Source organism: Palaemon carinicauda, chromosome 4 (genome assembly GCF_036898095.1).
Source record: "Palaemon carinicauda isolate YSFRI2023 chromosome 4, ASM3689809v2, whole genome shotgun sequence".
NCBI lineage: Eukaryota > Metazoa > Arthropoda > Malacostraca > Decapoda > Palaemonidae > Palaemon > Palaemon carinicauda.
The window spans coordinates 166883885-166901384 of record NC_090728.1 but is presented as its reverse complement, the minus strand read 5'-3'; the positions used below and the strand labels follow the sequence as shown (position 1 = coordinate 166901384).

Sequence of the window (17500 nt, the reverse complement as noted above, 5' to 3'; positions counted from 1 at the left end):
TTATCAACTTTTGTCAAAACATCATGATGTTTTATCCATTGTACCAAACAGGTTATGAAAATAAACTTACTGAAATGAAACAATGTATCATCCATTGTTTGTATAAAGTATACAATTAGTTGGTGAGAATAAAATTTATCATGAACCATTGTTGTTTTTAACGGGGGTAGTTCACTAGGTCTATGTGCAGTGTTTACACAATCTTAAGGGTACCTGACACTTGCACGCATTCGTGGCACGCACTGGCACGCATTGATGCGCGAACTCGCGTGAACGAGCCGTGAAAATGTCGTGAACAGTGCGGGAACTCGCGTGCCAGAGCGTACCAATGCGTGCCATGTGTGCCCAGAACTTTGAAATGTTTAAAGTTTGTGGCACGCATTGGCACGCACTAAATGGCCGTGAAATAGTAGTGAACGATGCGCCAACTGGAGTGAACTGGAGTGAACAGTGCGGGAACTGGCGTGAACTGGAGTGAACGATGCGGGAAGTGGCGTGAACTTTATAATGAAGAGAAACAAAAGGAAACGAAAAAATTAATGAAAAGGAAAGAAAAATAAACCTAATAAATTTTTATATTTGCCGTTTTAATGTGAAAAAAAATGATATCTTATTTCAAACTATTTCTATAACTTTATAATGAAGAGAAACAAAAAGGAAACGAAAAAATTAATGAAAAGGAAAGAAAAATAAACCTAATAAATTCTTATATTTGTTGTTTTAATGTGAAAAAAAAAATGATATCTTATTTCAAACTATTTCTATAACTTTATAATGAAGAGAAACAAAAAGGAAACGAAAAAATTAATGAAAAGGAAAGAAAAATAAACCTAATAAATTTTTATATTTGCTGTTTGATTGTAAAAATAAAATGATGTCTTATTTCAAACTATTTCTATAACTTTATAATGAAGAGAAACAAAAAGGAAACGAAAAAAATAATGAAAAGGAAAGAAAAATAAACCTAATAAATTTTTATATTTGCTGTTTGAATGTAAAAATAAAATGATGTCTTATTTCAAACTATTTCTATAACTTTATAATGAAGAGAAACAAAAAGGAAACGAAAAAAATAATGAAAAGGAAAGAAAAATATAAACCTAATAATTGTTTATATTTGCTGTTTGAATGCAAAAATAAAATGATGTCTTATTTTATGCACACACTTATTTTCCTCTATTACCAATCAAGACCCAAAACTTTTGTTTTAAATAAAAATGAACTGAAAAATAAACCCAAGAAATTTTTAAGTTTTCTGTTTGAATGTAAAAATAAAATGATGTTTTATTTCATCAACATACTTATTCTTCTTTATTACCTTAAAATGAAGAGCAAAACAAATTTTTTCTGTTTGCTGTTTTAATGTAAAAATAAAATGATTTCTTATTTCAACACACTTTTTTCTCTATTACCTTAAAATCAACAGCCTAAAAACTTTTCATGTTTGCTACTTTTAATGTTAAAATAAAATGCTTTCTTAATACTTGTACATATTTTATGTCTGCTATTTATATGTAAATCAAATGCTTTCTTATTGAAACAAAAATAAAGGGCAACAAAAAATACAAACGAAAAAGATACGTTTCTTCTCCTCAATGCAATGGTGTCTCTGACAGAAAGCATTGTTGTCTCTTCCGAAGCCAATCCAAGAATGTCCTCGGGTTGGAGAAGCCCCGTTTTTATATGGAGTGGCCAATTCGTGAACTGGCGTGAACGATGCGGAAACGATGCGGAATGATGAGCGAAATCGCGTGAACGTGTCGTGATATATGTAAACAATTATTGACAGATAATAATTTGCTTGATGAAATTCTCATGCGCCATGCTCACTTAGGTGCATAATGAACACGCATTACCCTTCTTTAAATTGACTGTGTTGTGATATTAACTAAAGATAGGTACAACCTACCTACGAAATCAAACTAGATTGTTTTGTATGAATTCTTTCAGTATAACATTTTCAATATTTAGATGCAAACAATATTATTGTTACTAATTTATGTACTCAAATGACTGACGCCAATGGTCGCAATAAATTGATTAAAACCAAACCCTACTATTACTCAATGAAAATAAATATACATGTATTACAGCAAATACATCATACATAACCTTAAATACTGCATTAATGTGCTTTGAGTGAAGTCTTCAAGTACTATAAGCCTAATTGTGTGGCGAGATGAATCTAGCAGGCGGTAAAAAAAAAGGTTCTCAGCTGCGGGAATGGTTGACAGCTGTGAGTAATTTAAGAGCTAGGCCTAGGGGAACCATAGGATAAACTTAATTTCCATTTTAGCCATGTGCATCATATTAGCTTATGAAAAGTTGAGATAATTATAATTGAGCCAAATTTCCTATCCTGACGTGATGGTAGTTTTAGAGACTTTTTTTTTTTTTTTTTTTTTTTTTTTTTTTTTTTTTTAAGAAGTGTAATTTTTTCATTAACCAATAAGGAAGTTATTGACAATTCTATATAAATTTACTTATTTTTCTTTATTGATATAACAATTCTTCTAACAGAAAGTTATTCAAGCATGCATAATTAAAGATAATCCAATTTCAAAATCTTCTCATTTTTTTCATAGAGAAAGATAGAAATATTTTCTTTTAACTGTAAAGCATATTTATATTTTTCATTAGCATTATATATTGCTTAGATATCAAATATATGTTAAACATAATGTACACATGAACTTATTTTAATAAAGTTTATTACTATATTTGAATTACTATAAAAATGGTTTATCAGGGAATAGTTTACAAACGTTAGATATGAGTTTTGACTGTTCTGCTTCATGGCGTCGGTTTGAAAACATCAGCCCGCGAGAGTGATTATCGTGAAACCTCATAGCAGAAGGACTGAATCTGCAAAGATCGAACCCGTGCATAACGAGGCCCAAGTGTGTGTTTGTGTGTGTATATATATATATATATATATATATATATATATATATATTTATGTGTATATATATATGTGTGTGTGTATATATATATGTATATATATATATATATATATATATATATAATTGTAAGTGTGTGTGTGTGTTTACAGATATGATTGCTACACAGCCAAATAGGAAAACCTCATAATATGAGTATTACCACTGTTTCAACAATTAGGCAACTCGGAGCATATGAATTGAAGGGACAGAATCTAAAACTTGGTGAGATTGTTATCCATCACTACAATGGAAACAAAAAAATCTCTCTTGCCAGGGCACTATTGCCATCCTTAGCTTTTCTGGCAAAACTAACACTTTCTTTATATGCAGCAACCATAGATGATTCTGCCTTTCTGAAAGACATTTTCAGTGAAGAGCTTTGCCTTAAGTATAGAGGATTAGCACTCAAAAAGCACAGGGGAGAAACAAACAACCTGAATCTAAAACAGCATGTACACCCCTTTCTTGGATTATGCCTCAAACAGAACCTGATATTATTAAAACAGCTATGGTGAAAGCACAATGTCTGACATCTCATCTCTGACTTCTGACTGGCCAGAAATGAAGCTTCTTTACAACTAATTAGCAGCTTTACCAGGTGGTTGTTCATATAACATAGGCAGAAAAAGAGCGCGTGCCCTACTCTGGAGAGTGCACTGGTCCAGTTCACCAGCTAAGGTGCCTGATTTTCTTAATGAAGCACTGACCAAAATTACCGAAGCAGTTTCTATACTGCACATAGTACAATATTTGATCGCTATCACAAAATTAGCACCAAGTGTTGCTGTGGATCTACATAACAAAAAGGAGTCCACTATGCCTACTGCTTTACTGAAGATATACCACTTTGAAAACAAACTGCCAATGAATAACAAATAACACGAATGATTGTTGACCGAATAAGTATTATGCCTTCAGTACTGGACATATAGATTATCTTAACTGGAACAGATCTACAGCCAATACCAATAGTTGTGTCTTAAGAGACAGCAGTTTTTCTTGAAAAAGCTGATGTTCGGATGTCTTAACACATTTACATGATTCTAGAAGTTGCTGCTGGACAGCAGTCTATCAGAGCTGTTTCAGAAGACATAAATGTCCTGATCGTTTTAGTCTATCGTCTGTATATAGAAACAAATGGATTGCCAGCAAATGTATCTCTTTGTATGGAGTCATGCTCGGAAAACCACTTTATTATAAACACAAACGAAGTAATCATAGTGCATAAACAAACATTCTTGCTGCTCATGCACTTACTGGATGTGACACACTTTCTTCCTTTGCTGCAGTTCACTTCCATGGTGTGTAACCTTGAAAACATAAATAAGTTCATAATCTAAAGATTTATCACCAGGCTTTTAAACTATAAGAAATACGTCTCATCAAATATCCAAATTAAAAAGGAAAATGCTGTGTTTAAAACTAAAGTTTACTTACGCACCAGGATAGCCACCCTTAAGAAATCCAAGATATGTTAAGAAAGATAAAAGCGTAGTTCTTTCAATACTTATACAAATTGAAAACCAAAATATATCTGAAGTATAATTTCACTTAATCATGTTTATAATAATATCTGCATCCTAGACAAATAAAGCTATGTTTATAATGTTCTTGGTTTGGTCCACAATTGGTACACAACTGGTACCTTTAAAAGAATTCCTTCCTTACATATTGTTCTGCGGATAGTTCTGTTAAATGAAAATCTTCGTGAATAATTACATGTCCTCACGGCAACCTATACGAATGAGCTCTCTTCATATATGTACTTAAAATCTCTTCAATTATATGAACTAGACATGGAACAACTTGTTTTATTGTTTAAAATTTTGCCATGATAAAAAGTGAAAAGAATCTAATGTTTACATCCTCTCCACTGGGGATTAGGGGCGGCAAACTTTTCGGCTTTATGAGAAGAGAAATCATACAAAGTAATCTTTTCATGAACATTTTAGCAAGATGGTGAAATGGTAATCGAGAGATAAACACATTTTTCATCAATATATTATCCAAATCTTTATTTATTCTCCATTATAGAATATTCTCTTTTATAAAAGTATTGGCAATTGTGAATTCTGAACCCCTCCTGCTATGCCAGTCCAATTTTGCCGGAACTATAGTCATTTTAATCATATGAGCTTCTGTTGACTTTCCATTAAAATAAAAAAATTTGCATAGCAGTTAAAATGCTATGTGACAAATGCTATAATGGAATGCTTGATTTTGGTTATATATATATATATATATATATATATATATATATATATATATATATATATATATATGTCCTAATCCTTGTATGCAAAATATGTAGAAGTATGTGTTTTATACAGTGAGATTGATGATCTTTTTAAGAGTACTATGACTGTCATAAATTGTAGGGCGCAATCACTGAACTCTGTTATAGATGACGTGTGCCAAGTCTCATTTGTGACGTGTGGAAAGCCTATTGGTGACAGTATATTTCCATCACAGTGGAGAATTTCATAAAATCTAACAATTCAGCATATTGACAGAGCAACATTGCATTTACCTACCGAGGGTTAAGCAGTACCTCTCCAGCAATCAAATAGGTACTCGTCTGAGAGTATTGGGCTGTGTAAAGTGTACTGACGAACATTTTTATCATAAAGTGAAAAACCCGTGATCCAATGTCTCATTATCCATTGACATGGGACATATATAATATATATATATATATATATATATATATATATATATATATATATGTGTGTGTGTGTGTGTGTGTGTGTGTGGGTGTATGTATATATGGGTGTGTGGTGTGTGTTTATAGTATTATTATTATTATTACTTTTACTTGAATATTATGGCTGCCTCGACGGCATTTATCTCGCAGTTGAGATTCTCAGCGGCTCAAATTTTCTCTCCTTTTGTCAGTACTGCATACTGCCAGTGCTATGTTTGACCTTAGTAGGGTATCAAAATGCATAGAGATAGTTCTATAATTTTACTATAAAAGTAAATAGTCAAATTCGGTAGTTAAGAATGTCTGCTACACGTTACGAAAGGATGCCTGGTTGCTCCTCTCATCTCTAGGCAAGGTCTTGTTGGATGTAGGCCAGCTGGATCTATTTACACTGCTTGAAGTGGTTTGTCAAGTCAGGCACTGATTGCTGATTGGTCCTCGTGGACAGAGTCCATACTGAGTCCGGGGCAGAGCTGCTCACCCATTGGCTAAGGTACTCGCCGGAAAACGTCTGTTTCAGTCAGGCTACTTCTCCTATCATGGCCTTCAAAGCTGGGAGGATTCTTGGGTTTGAGCTAGTCCAGGCAGGGTTTCTAATGTGATGCGCTGCCAAGTGGGCCTCGGAGTCAGGTAAACTATTTTGCCGCTCATATTCCAGATCCGGAGATTCAGGTGAAAACCTGGGATTTTAGGTGGGGAAACACAAAAAGCAAGTGATTTGCAGCTATAATAATGGTCAGAAATCAATAATAAACTTATGATAACCAGCTGGAAAAAATATATTGTTCATGTAAGTGGGATGAAATTAAAGTTTCATAAATACCTATAATTCATATCACATACATCAGAGGGGTTTTGCTCATCCATGGCTCGCTTCATTCACAAATAAACATTATATAATTGCTCCTCTTTTCTGGTAAGTGGTACATAGATGTGCTGCACATGCCAGCCACGTGGGTCACTTAAAATATTATAATTATGAATCATTTATATCACATTCCTCAAATGGATTTTGCTCTGGCAGGGCTCGCTTCACTTGCAAGTAAACATATTCTCACTGCTCCTCTGTTCTGGCAAGTGGTACATGGATGAGCTGCGCACGCCAATCATTTGGGTCATTATTTAGGAGGGCCTCTCACAAATTGTGCATGCTCAGAATGTGAGGGGAAAGAGCTGCGATTAGGGCCTCCCTAGGAATGTTAACACCATATATGCATATACTGTTTATATGTGTATATATATATATATATATATATATATATATATATATATATATATATATATATATATATATATATATATATATATATAGTAAATGGGGTTGTGTTTGTGTGTACCCTGATATTAGAATATTTTTATATAGATATGAACGATGTGAATATTTTTTCCAATTTTCAGCATACCGTATAACAACGTGTCCGGGGAGTACAGCAGCTGCCAGAGGTATGATTACAACTTCACCCAATACATGAGTAGCAGCAGATACTTGGACGGAGGAGGGATTCTGGGACCTCCGCCAGATGCTGAGATCATCCCCTGCGACAAGGGGTGGCATTACGATCTTCCAGAATACTCTACGTCTGTTGTATCTGATGTAAGTAATGTTAGAAAATTATTATGTAGCTAGTAATCAACACGTTTGAATACATAGACAATAAAAGTAGGACCTAAAAATTGGTTTGGAAAAAGACACGATGATGTATGTATGTATGAAGGCGTTCCAATGCGGTTTCTATAGAGCTTAAATATGCAATGAAAGTACTAATTTTTTTTACAGATGCTCTGTCCAAAAAAAAAAAAAAAACAGGATTGCTCAACAATTTTCTCTCAGCTGATTAACAAAAATGCATATGTCTCATTCATATTCACATTTAGTTGTATATACAGTTCTTCGGTTTAGGTTGAACTATTGACTGGGATGCTAAAAGAATATTCTAGTTCAGTTGAACCACTTCTGACGGTACGAAGATGAACTTGAATTATATTTTGGCGGGCGAAAACCTTTAATTATAACTGCTATAAAGTAGATAGAATTTTATCATTCTTACGTATAGTAGTAAAAGTATTATAATATATATATAAAATCTTCACTTCAACAATGAAAGTTTTTATGGATATCTAAAGACAAACTTTAATTTGATTAACAATGTTTTGGCCAGTATTGTTTGTGTTCATTTCTATTTGTGTTCATTTGTGTGTATATATATATATATATATATATATATATATATATATATATATATATATATATATATATATATATATATATATATATGAATGTATGTATGTATGTATGTATTATTGTGAACAGGTGTAATTATTAACCTTTTATTTATTAACATGTATACATATTCCCGAACTCGTTCTGTAGATGCAATGTATTTATGGTAGATGTTTCCCTCTTACCATCAGCCTGTTAATTTTGTCCTTCCTACGTCAAGTTTTGTCTAATGTCAGTCAACCTTAATGCCCCACGTTAGACCTTAAGATTAATTGAGACATGATATTTAGGTTAAGCATACAGAAATAGTAAAGGATTTTTGCCAAAAAAATAACTCTCAGAAAATTCGTTCACAGAAAACTGGGTCTCGCAATTGCCTATATAGCTAGAGGAAACTGTGCAATTTGCCTTTTACCATGCTACAGTATTATATTGGAATCGCTGTTAAACTATTACGTCATACATATATTAATTTTTTTTATCAAATCCTGGATGTAGTTCTTTTTTTCTTTACCCTTATAAATTCACCTTACCCGTAGCAATGGCTTCCAAACACGTTGAGTATCAGAAATAAAGGAAAATTCCTCGATGACAAAAAGCTAAGGCTATTTTGGCGATGTGAGATTTTATTAATATGGATATAAAATAGCTGATTCATTCATGTATTTTGGAGTAAATATAACGGATAGTGGTAAGATGAGATAAACCAAAAGTATGGAAAGATTCTCAATAAGCCAATTTTTGGTGTAATTGAGTAATAAGCAGACCGAATATGCTTCTAAATTATTTTTCCGTTGAGAATAACGGCCGTCTTCTATCCGCTTATTCGTTACGCAAATTGTCCTATTTATACGAAAATTATATCTTTTTTCAAAGGTCGATACCCATCTTGATTGTATCTGACCACTATAGATTGTTAAGAAGTGTAGAACTGCGTGGAAAGCTTAAATACATACGAAAATCAGACAGCGAAAATGTTATCGTTGAGAACATCAACAGCCATAATCATTCATGTTGATCAGCAAAAATAGAAGCCAGAAGTTCGATATCAGAAATTAAGTGTGGGGATTCATCTAGTTGGTGGACTATGGCTTTTTGTGCCCCGCCTTTACTTGTGACGCGCACTGGATTTGAAATACCACAACCATTTCGTGGTTTAAGTGATGGGAAAGTGTGTGTGTGTGTGTGTGTTTTTTTTTTTTTTCTTTTTTTACATAGTGACAGTGGAGTTGTCGATGGCAAAAGAATTTTAGTAATTCCTTCTGACAAGAGCCTTAATGATCTACAAAGTTCTCTTTACTTGGGAATGAGTGGAACTTTCAAGGTTTCACCTAACGAATGGTATCAATTGTGATTATACATGCTTATATCAGAAGGAAAGCCTTGCCTCGTCCATTTATTTTATAACCTGTCAAAACAGAGAATACTTACGATAAAGTGTTTTTGATGCTAACTTATGATAAAGTATTGTAGATGCTAAAAGAGCTTCTGCCAAAGTTAAATCCAAAAGAAGTGATGATTGATTTCGAGAGAGCCCTTGGTAATATTATCCAAGAACATTTTCCTAGTTATGAAACTTTTGGGTGTTTCTTCTTATGTGACGGTGTTTATCGACGAATTTGTGTTTTGTGTCTTAAGAATCACTACAATTGACAATAAGTTCTCGCTTTTATTCATAATGTTTTGTACAGTACTTTGGCGTTCATACCAACTTAAGCAGTTACTGGTGCTTTTGAAGAACTTTGTGAAGACGAGTTACTACCGATGGAATTCTTAGTTATTTTGAGTTTTGGAATATGAGGAATCGTGTCTTGGATAAATTACCTCGAACAAACAATGCGTTAGGTGGATTTCACTCAGCCTTAAGACAATGCATAGCATGCAAAAATACTAATATCTGGAAATTTATTGATGTCCTGAAAAAAGAAGAGGCTCTAACGCAAACAAAGATTCTACAATTGCAGCTAGGAGAAAAGCCACTTAAAACTAGGGAAAAATTGACATTCATATTAAAACTTTAGCCGAAGAATACAGTAAAAGCAGCCAGATTGAATTGTTAATAGCTGTTACTCATAATTGAAATTGGTTATAAAATACATAATTTGCTGATTTTTTGTTTAATTTGTCGATACATAATTTTCTCTTAATTACTCTTTTGGCCAAGAGATATTTTGCTGTTAATTAATATTTTATTTAGTACTTTGTAAATGATGCATGAAATCAAGTGCTGCCTTTGATACTGCTGTGTATGAACTGCTACTAAATTATCCAAGTTCCATCGGTATTGAATTCGAGCCTCTGAATACATAAAAGACTACTTGGTTGACAGAAACTACAGCATGTAAATTGGAGACCCTTATTCATCATATGAACCATTAAACAAAGGGGTGCCCCAGGGCAGTGTACTGGGCCTAATCTTATTCTGTATCTACTGTATACTATTGACCTATCAAAAGTACTGCAAAGGCACAGAACGAAGTTCAAACTATTTGCACTCGATACACAATTTTACTTCTCCATAAATGATATAGACGATATTGCTGAAATTCTAACCCAAAGTCTATGTGTTCGCGAATGAATGACAATTAAACAACTAAAATTAAATTGAAATAAAACGGAGTTTATGGTGGTTGGAAAGAAAAACAGCCTAAGTTACTTGGGTGATATTCAAATAAACATAAATAACAATTCCGTCTCAAATCAAGTAAAGTTCGTAAAGTAGTAGTATCTCTTTACTGTAACTGCTGAATATCATCTTAGAAACATTGCTTTCATAAAGAAGTACCTAGGTGCGCATTCTGTAAAGAAACTTGGGATAGACTGTTATTACCAGGATTGACTACTGTGACTCCATCTACCACAATTTACCCAAAGTTCAACTTCATAAATTATAAAACATAATAAGCAGATGAGCAAGACTGATAAAAAGTATCCCGCCCTGAGAAAGGATCACTCCTATACTAATTAAATTACACTAGCTGCCTATTAAAGTAAGAGTTGGGCTTAAAATATGTACTATAACCCATCAAGTTATCAGAACCAGATGCCATAAAATATTTAAGAGAATTTTTACATATCGTGCAGCGAACAATTCGTGTTGACGCGAGAATAGTTACAGATGGTTTCAAATTATTGGACCCAAGAGCTTTCAAATTTGCGGCTCCAAGACTATACAATAAGCTCCCACTAGACATCCGAAAGACAAGATATTAAGGCTTTCAAGAAGAAACGGAAGAATATCTTTTTTTCCAAGTGCTTCGATAATGTGGATTTGACATTAAATATGTAATACGTGGTGTAAAATGCATTTAACCAAAGAATGTATAAGATGAACGCAACGCGAAGGTCCTGTAGAGAGTAGGGTTCACCTGCAGTAGAGGACCAGAAAAGCAGCCCTCAAAGTAAAATAAACATACTGTAAAGAAAACAAATGAAGGTGTTTAAGATGCAAGCACACCGGGTTGAACCCAGTTTTATGAGACCGAATTTTTCGTTCAGAATTTTCTGAGAGAGTTTTCTTGGATAAGGTGATCCTTACACTGCACTCAGCCGTTACCAATTGTCAATACTCACGTTACAAGTTTCTGTCCTTTTCACAGGTAAAGATAAATTCGTTACCAGTCATGAATATAGCCATGCGATAAAGGTTAAGTTTTCCATGGTTCAACTTCAACATAATTCTAACATCATGACCGAGATGAAGTAATTTATGACAGTTTCTTTGAGACTGATTCAATTTTTTTTTTTTTTTTTTTTTTTACAGTACTTTCCTTTGACTTTAAGTTAAGTGGTTAATCTGAAAATCTCATAATCATTGATGAATTATATTAATGGTAGCTCAATAATCAGTAAACCTTGTAATTACCAAACTATATTGGAAGAATATTAGTGTTAATGTTGATTATGGAGTTTTTTGCTCTGTACGAATAAGTTAAGGATTATTTAACGTTGGAGACTTGAAATCATCGGCGCAAAAGTAAAGTAGACTCATGCTTATCGATTGAATGGATCTCTCGAATATCAGTTGTGGCAATTTGTAACAGGGAAATAGAGAGAGAGAGAGAGAGCGAGAGAGAGAGAGAGAGAGAGAGAGAGAGAGAGAGGGGGGGGTTTATGGAACAGACCAAATATGTAAATTACCGTTGGTTTTAACCTTTAAAAAGCAAAAATCTTTATTTGTTTACAGCCTTAGATCTAAAATTTCCAATGGCCATCTTCCGAACAAAAAACTCTCATATTGAAACTCGTCGCGCACCTCAAAATATCATCTATGGCAACCAATATCCGTTGTGGTGACCTATGTCGTAACGTCTCTGACTGGTAATCGCCAGACTGGGGTTCGAATCCCGCTCAAACTCGTTAGTTTCTTAGATTGCTGCAACCTCACCATCCTTGTGAGCTAAGGATGAGGAGTTTGGAGGAGCCTGTACATCTATGTGCGGAGTCATCAGCCGCCATTGCCTGGCCCTCCTTGGTCCTAGCTTGGGTGGAGAGGGGGCTTAGGCGCTGATCATATGTATGCATATATGATCAGTCTCTAGGGCATTGTCCGGCTTGATAGGGCAATGTCACTGTCCCTTGCCTCTGCCATTCATGATCGGCCTTTATAAATCTTTAGGGGCAACCAGACCCAATAATGCGGAACTTGGTGCAACTAGGGTTGTTGCTTAGCAAGTAATAATAATGATAATAATAATAATAATAATAATTATTATTATTATTATTATTATGCTTTGGTAAAATTTGTGAAATGTGCATAAACGATATGCCGGTTTGTTTAATCCTGCAATAGTTTAATCCCGTAATCGGTCTCAAATCTGCAAAATTTATCAAGGATTGGGAGCAATGCCAACAATGTTGCCAGCCTTTTAAACTTAGAGACACTGAGCAGTGAGGAAATTAGCGTACCTTGTCGTCTGTTGTCCCCCCCCCCCCCCTGCAACTCGGTCCCTTTAGGATAAGCCAGGATTATATAGTATCATTTATACACATAAATAGGATTCTCAGCAAACTAGATTAACATGAATGTATTTGCAGAGCCATGTTTGAATAATCTCTCGATGTAGTAAATGAAATTTTGGGGATATCATCTCATTACGAACAATGTGTAGATCTTTGCTTCTGAAAAATTCAAAGCTTTAATGGATTGTAAACATATTCAAACCTGTGGACTAGAGATAGTCAATGCCATTTTGACTCGGAAGCAATTGAAGCTAATAGTAATCATGCATGACGTTTTAAAAGCAAAACAGCGAGGCAATTATTTCTCGCAATACCTCTCATGCTTTTATATTCTTTTGTGAAAGCCTTAATTTTGACGTCAACTGACCTTTTTAAAACATTATTTATATTATTCTCCACCCAAGGGGTTAAGTACTGCAATGTAATTGTTCAGGTGCTACTTTCCTCTTGATAAGAGTAGAAGAGACTCTTTAGCTATGGTAAGCAGCTTTTCTAGGAGGAAACTCCAAAATCAAACCATTGTTCTCTAGTCTTGGGCAGTGCTATAGCCTCTGCACCATGGTCTTCCACTGTCTGGGCTAGAGTTCTCTTGCTTGAGGGTACACTCGGGCACACACTGCTATCTATATAGGAAAAATTTATTTTGATATTGTTACTGTTCTTTAAATATTTTACTTTTCCCTGTTTCCTTTCCTCACTGGACTATTTTCCCTGTTGGGGTCCCTGGGCTTATAGCATCCTGCTTTTCCAACTAGGGTTGTAACTTAGCAACTAATAATAATAATATCAGAAAGGCTAGACCCACAAATCCGACGCCTACCGGTTGAGCCGTAAAGCGAAACCAAGCAAAACAAACGCAAAAGGACGAGACCAAACGTAACCCGAGTCCGCACGGGGGCGAGAAACGGAAGTCGTACTGAACCTCAGATCATAATACGCTTAACAACGGGAAAACTTGTCTCGCCTGGCAGCAGCAGGTTGCCTTTTATGTCTAGTGTTTTCACTCGGGATAACAACCTTCAGATATTTGTAGATAAGTAATTGCTGTTTTTCGTCTGTCATAATTGCTATTACACGCACATTTTATTATTATTATTATTATTAGCCAAGCTGTAACCCTAGTTGGAAAAGCAAGATGCTATAAGCCCAGGGGCTCCAACAGGGAAAAATATCCCAGTGAGGAAAGGAAATAAATAAATAAGAATAAATTTCATATATATATATATATATATATATATATATATATATATATATATATATATATATGTATGTATGTATATACATGTATATATACATACATACATAAACACACACATATATATATATATATATGTATGTATATACATACATACATACATAAACACACACATATTTATATATATATATATATATATATATATATATATATATATATATATATATATATATATATTATGACGACGATAAAAGTCTTCCTAATTTTTTTTCTACAATCGTCACTGATCGTAACAGGGAAACAATTTACTGTTCTAATATATCTATCTATCTATCTAAATGTATGGTGGATACAGTAGGGACTATCCTCTCTTATGAGAAAAAAAGAATGTGTTTCTTCTTTGCCAAGCCAGGTACGACCACTTGCAATACCAGAATTTTTTAGTGACCGGGTTTTTCCAAATCCTACCTCTGATTGTAATTATTTTCGATTTTTTATATCATTATCAACAGTGTTATTGTAGTTTCTGTTCTTGTTATTGTTGGTAATGGTATAATTATTCTTAGGAAACATAAAAAAGTTCTAAACTTGCCCGGATGAGCGTGAAATTGAATAAATATGGATTGAATAGAAAAAAATGATAATGATAATGGTTTGATTGACTCTTCTTGTGAAACACATTCGTTTATAAATTAATCAAAAAAAAAAAATATCCTTGATGTTTCGTATCTCCTCATATCAGCTAATGAAATATCAATGAACTTATTAGAACAAAAACATATTGCGATATAAGTAGCAGCAAGTTCTATTTGTTCTAGAGATATGTACCAAATTAGAATATTTATAGCTAAAACATTTGATTTATGGCATTGTCTATGCTTAATTGAAATAGCCTTAGTTCAGCTGATTTAATTAACCATTTGAATGAAAAAAAAAAACTGTTTGCAATTAAATTCCATAAATGAAGTTGGAATGTTTGAACTGTAACAGCATGGTTACGGAATTTGGACAGCATTAAATCACAGGGTATTGACATCTAAACTTCTGTTTTCAATGGGAATCTACGATTAAATCAGTAAAGTTCAATTAAATTTAAGTTGGTTATAAGGAATTTTGTAGTTTTTAGTGCTTTTAGTATCTGAGTCTCCTATATTTGTTTTCTAGTTATGACATTTTATCTGTTATTTTTCTCGGCGTCAAGAAGGAAAATTCTATACTTTTTTTAAATGTGATTGTTTTAAGGCTTTGATATTTTTCATATATATATATATATATATATATATATATATATATATATATATATATATATATATGTAAGTGTACCCAAACCGTCAAAAATGATATCTAGACATTTAGATAAATATGCAGTACACACACATGCACGCATACGCACACACAGATTCAATCCCTTCCCATCCCCGGCCCCATTTCTAACTACGACCTGCTGATTCGGCAATTTGTGGGAATGAATAGTTTCTGAGTGTACCATTTTGGGTACCCCCTCTCACCAGGGTTTGACTTCTTTCCCTCTCACCTGAGTGGGATGGGATATATATATATATATATATATATATATATATATATATATATATATATATATATATATATATATATATATACAGAGCCAGACACTTACTCTTCATTATATAGGAAAGATATATCTTGAAAAGAAAAAGAGGAATATTAAAGATAAGAGAATTCGCTTCTCTCATTCTCATATTTCATGCAATGAAATAGAAAATCTAGCAAGTCGCAATTCCTGGTGAAAGTGAAGCTGTAAACGCAAATCTGTTTCGTAATGTATGGGAAGAGATGTAAACATCAAGATCGAGAGAATACATTCTCTCGAGCTTGGTAAACATAATCCTCCCATACATCAGCGTAACGGGATACCTACCTCATAGACTGGTAAATCCGTGTAAGGGATTAATCTCAATGTCTCGGCTTCCCCGCCGTTTAGTACTGTTTTGCTTGACGAACTGATGCAAGTGTATGCCCATCTATCTACGTCTACTTTGGAAACCCATATTCCGTTTGTGTTAACCATACAGCCATTGCCACCTGACCTGGGGCTTCTCTCTTGCGTTCAAGTTCCCTAGCTTTTACACGAGCAAACAGAAGTGTGTGTGTTCGAGAGAGAGAGAGAGAGAGAGAGAGAGAGAGAGAGAGAGAGAGAGAGAGAGAGAGAGAGAGAGAGAAGTAATACAAAGGTTTGGATGTAATGGTTGCTGTATCCAAGTGAAATCTTTGGTACCTACAACCTGTGGGTCCTGCGTACACGACAGATTTCTGCTAGACATATAGTTTCCGAGTCATCATAAGCCATCGCCTGGTTCTCCCAGGTCCTAGCTGGTGGGTGAAAAGGCTAGGCTACAGATCATAAATGAAAGTGCTGCCTCTCTAACATTGGGCAATAACACAATGACATGTCTGTCCATGGAAACCTTAAATGTTCCTTGCTTCTGTTTCTCATGAACGTCCTTTGAATATGGAACAGAGAAGCAGGCGACAAATGAAGCTAGAATACCTGAAATTCCACTGGAAACTAGCAGATGATAAATAGAAAATAAATTATAATACAAAAGATGAGAAGAATGTAGGCCAGACCCTTCTGATTTTAGGTGACTGCGAATGTGTTTTTGTCATACTGTCAAGATAGAATCTTCAAGAGAATATTAAAATACAAGAAATGCGCAAAATTTATTTCTTGTTTTAGCTTCTTGCGAAGATTTACATTTCAGAGACTTTCAAGCGAGGGACGTGGGATTTTACGAACATTTCTTTTTACGATCCACTGAAAAAAATCATGCAATCTTCCAATTAAATAGGCAATGAAACTTGTTAGTTTTCAAGTCATAAATTGTCATTAATATCGTCTTTTATTATTATTATTATTATTATTATTATTGTTATTATTATTATTATTATTATTATTATTATTATTATTATTATTATTATTATTATTCACGTATCTCAGAAAATCACTGGGGCAGTCTTTGTAAGACCGTACAGCTGTATGCAATACTTTCAGCCAACAGGCACTTTTAAAAGTTGCCCAAACTGTCAAAGATATTATCATAGTACGAATCATGGAGTCAATCCTTGTAAATCGACGATTCTACATGAAAATGGAGAGCAAGAACCTCAGTTGGAGGATCCATAAGAACGGTTTCCTGCAGGACTCTGTACTGACTCCCATGTTGTTTAACATTCGTACAAATGTCCAACCAAAATTTCAGGATATACGAAGATTCATATACACAGACGTCCTATGCATTGCCAAACATTCACAATGCTTTTAAGAAATTGAGGAGAGACTATCAAAAGCTTAATGTAAGCTTAAAATTTCCTTCAAACATCAGCGTAATAGATTCAAGTACTCACCCATTCAGCTGTCAAACAAACTAATCACATGCATGTCCCTCAGTAGTGTGCACTCAGCATCCTGTCCTTCCGAATGTGTTTTGAATATGCGA

The 17500-nt window shown here is 34.0% G+C and overlaps 1 protein-coding gene across 3 annotated transcripts in view; it reads left to right on the top strand.

Moving 5' to 3' along the window:
- Balat (Beta-alanine transporter) overlaps positions 1–17500 on the top strand; it is a 126228-nt gene that overhangs the window by 90827 nt on the left and 17901 nt on the right. For all 3 annotated transcript variants that reach the window (XM_068371477.1, XM_068371479.1, XM_068371478.1), the window contains one exon: positions 7045–7240. In XM_068371477.1, coding sequence (XP_068227578.1) covers positions 7045–7240 — 196 coding nt within the window. The remainder of the gene's footprint in view (positions 1–7044; positions 7241–17500) is intronic.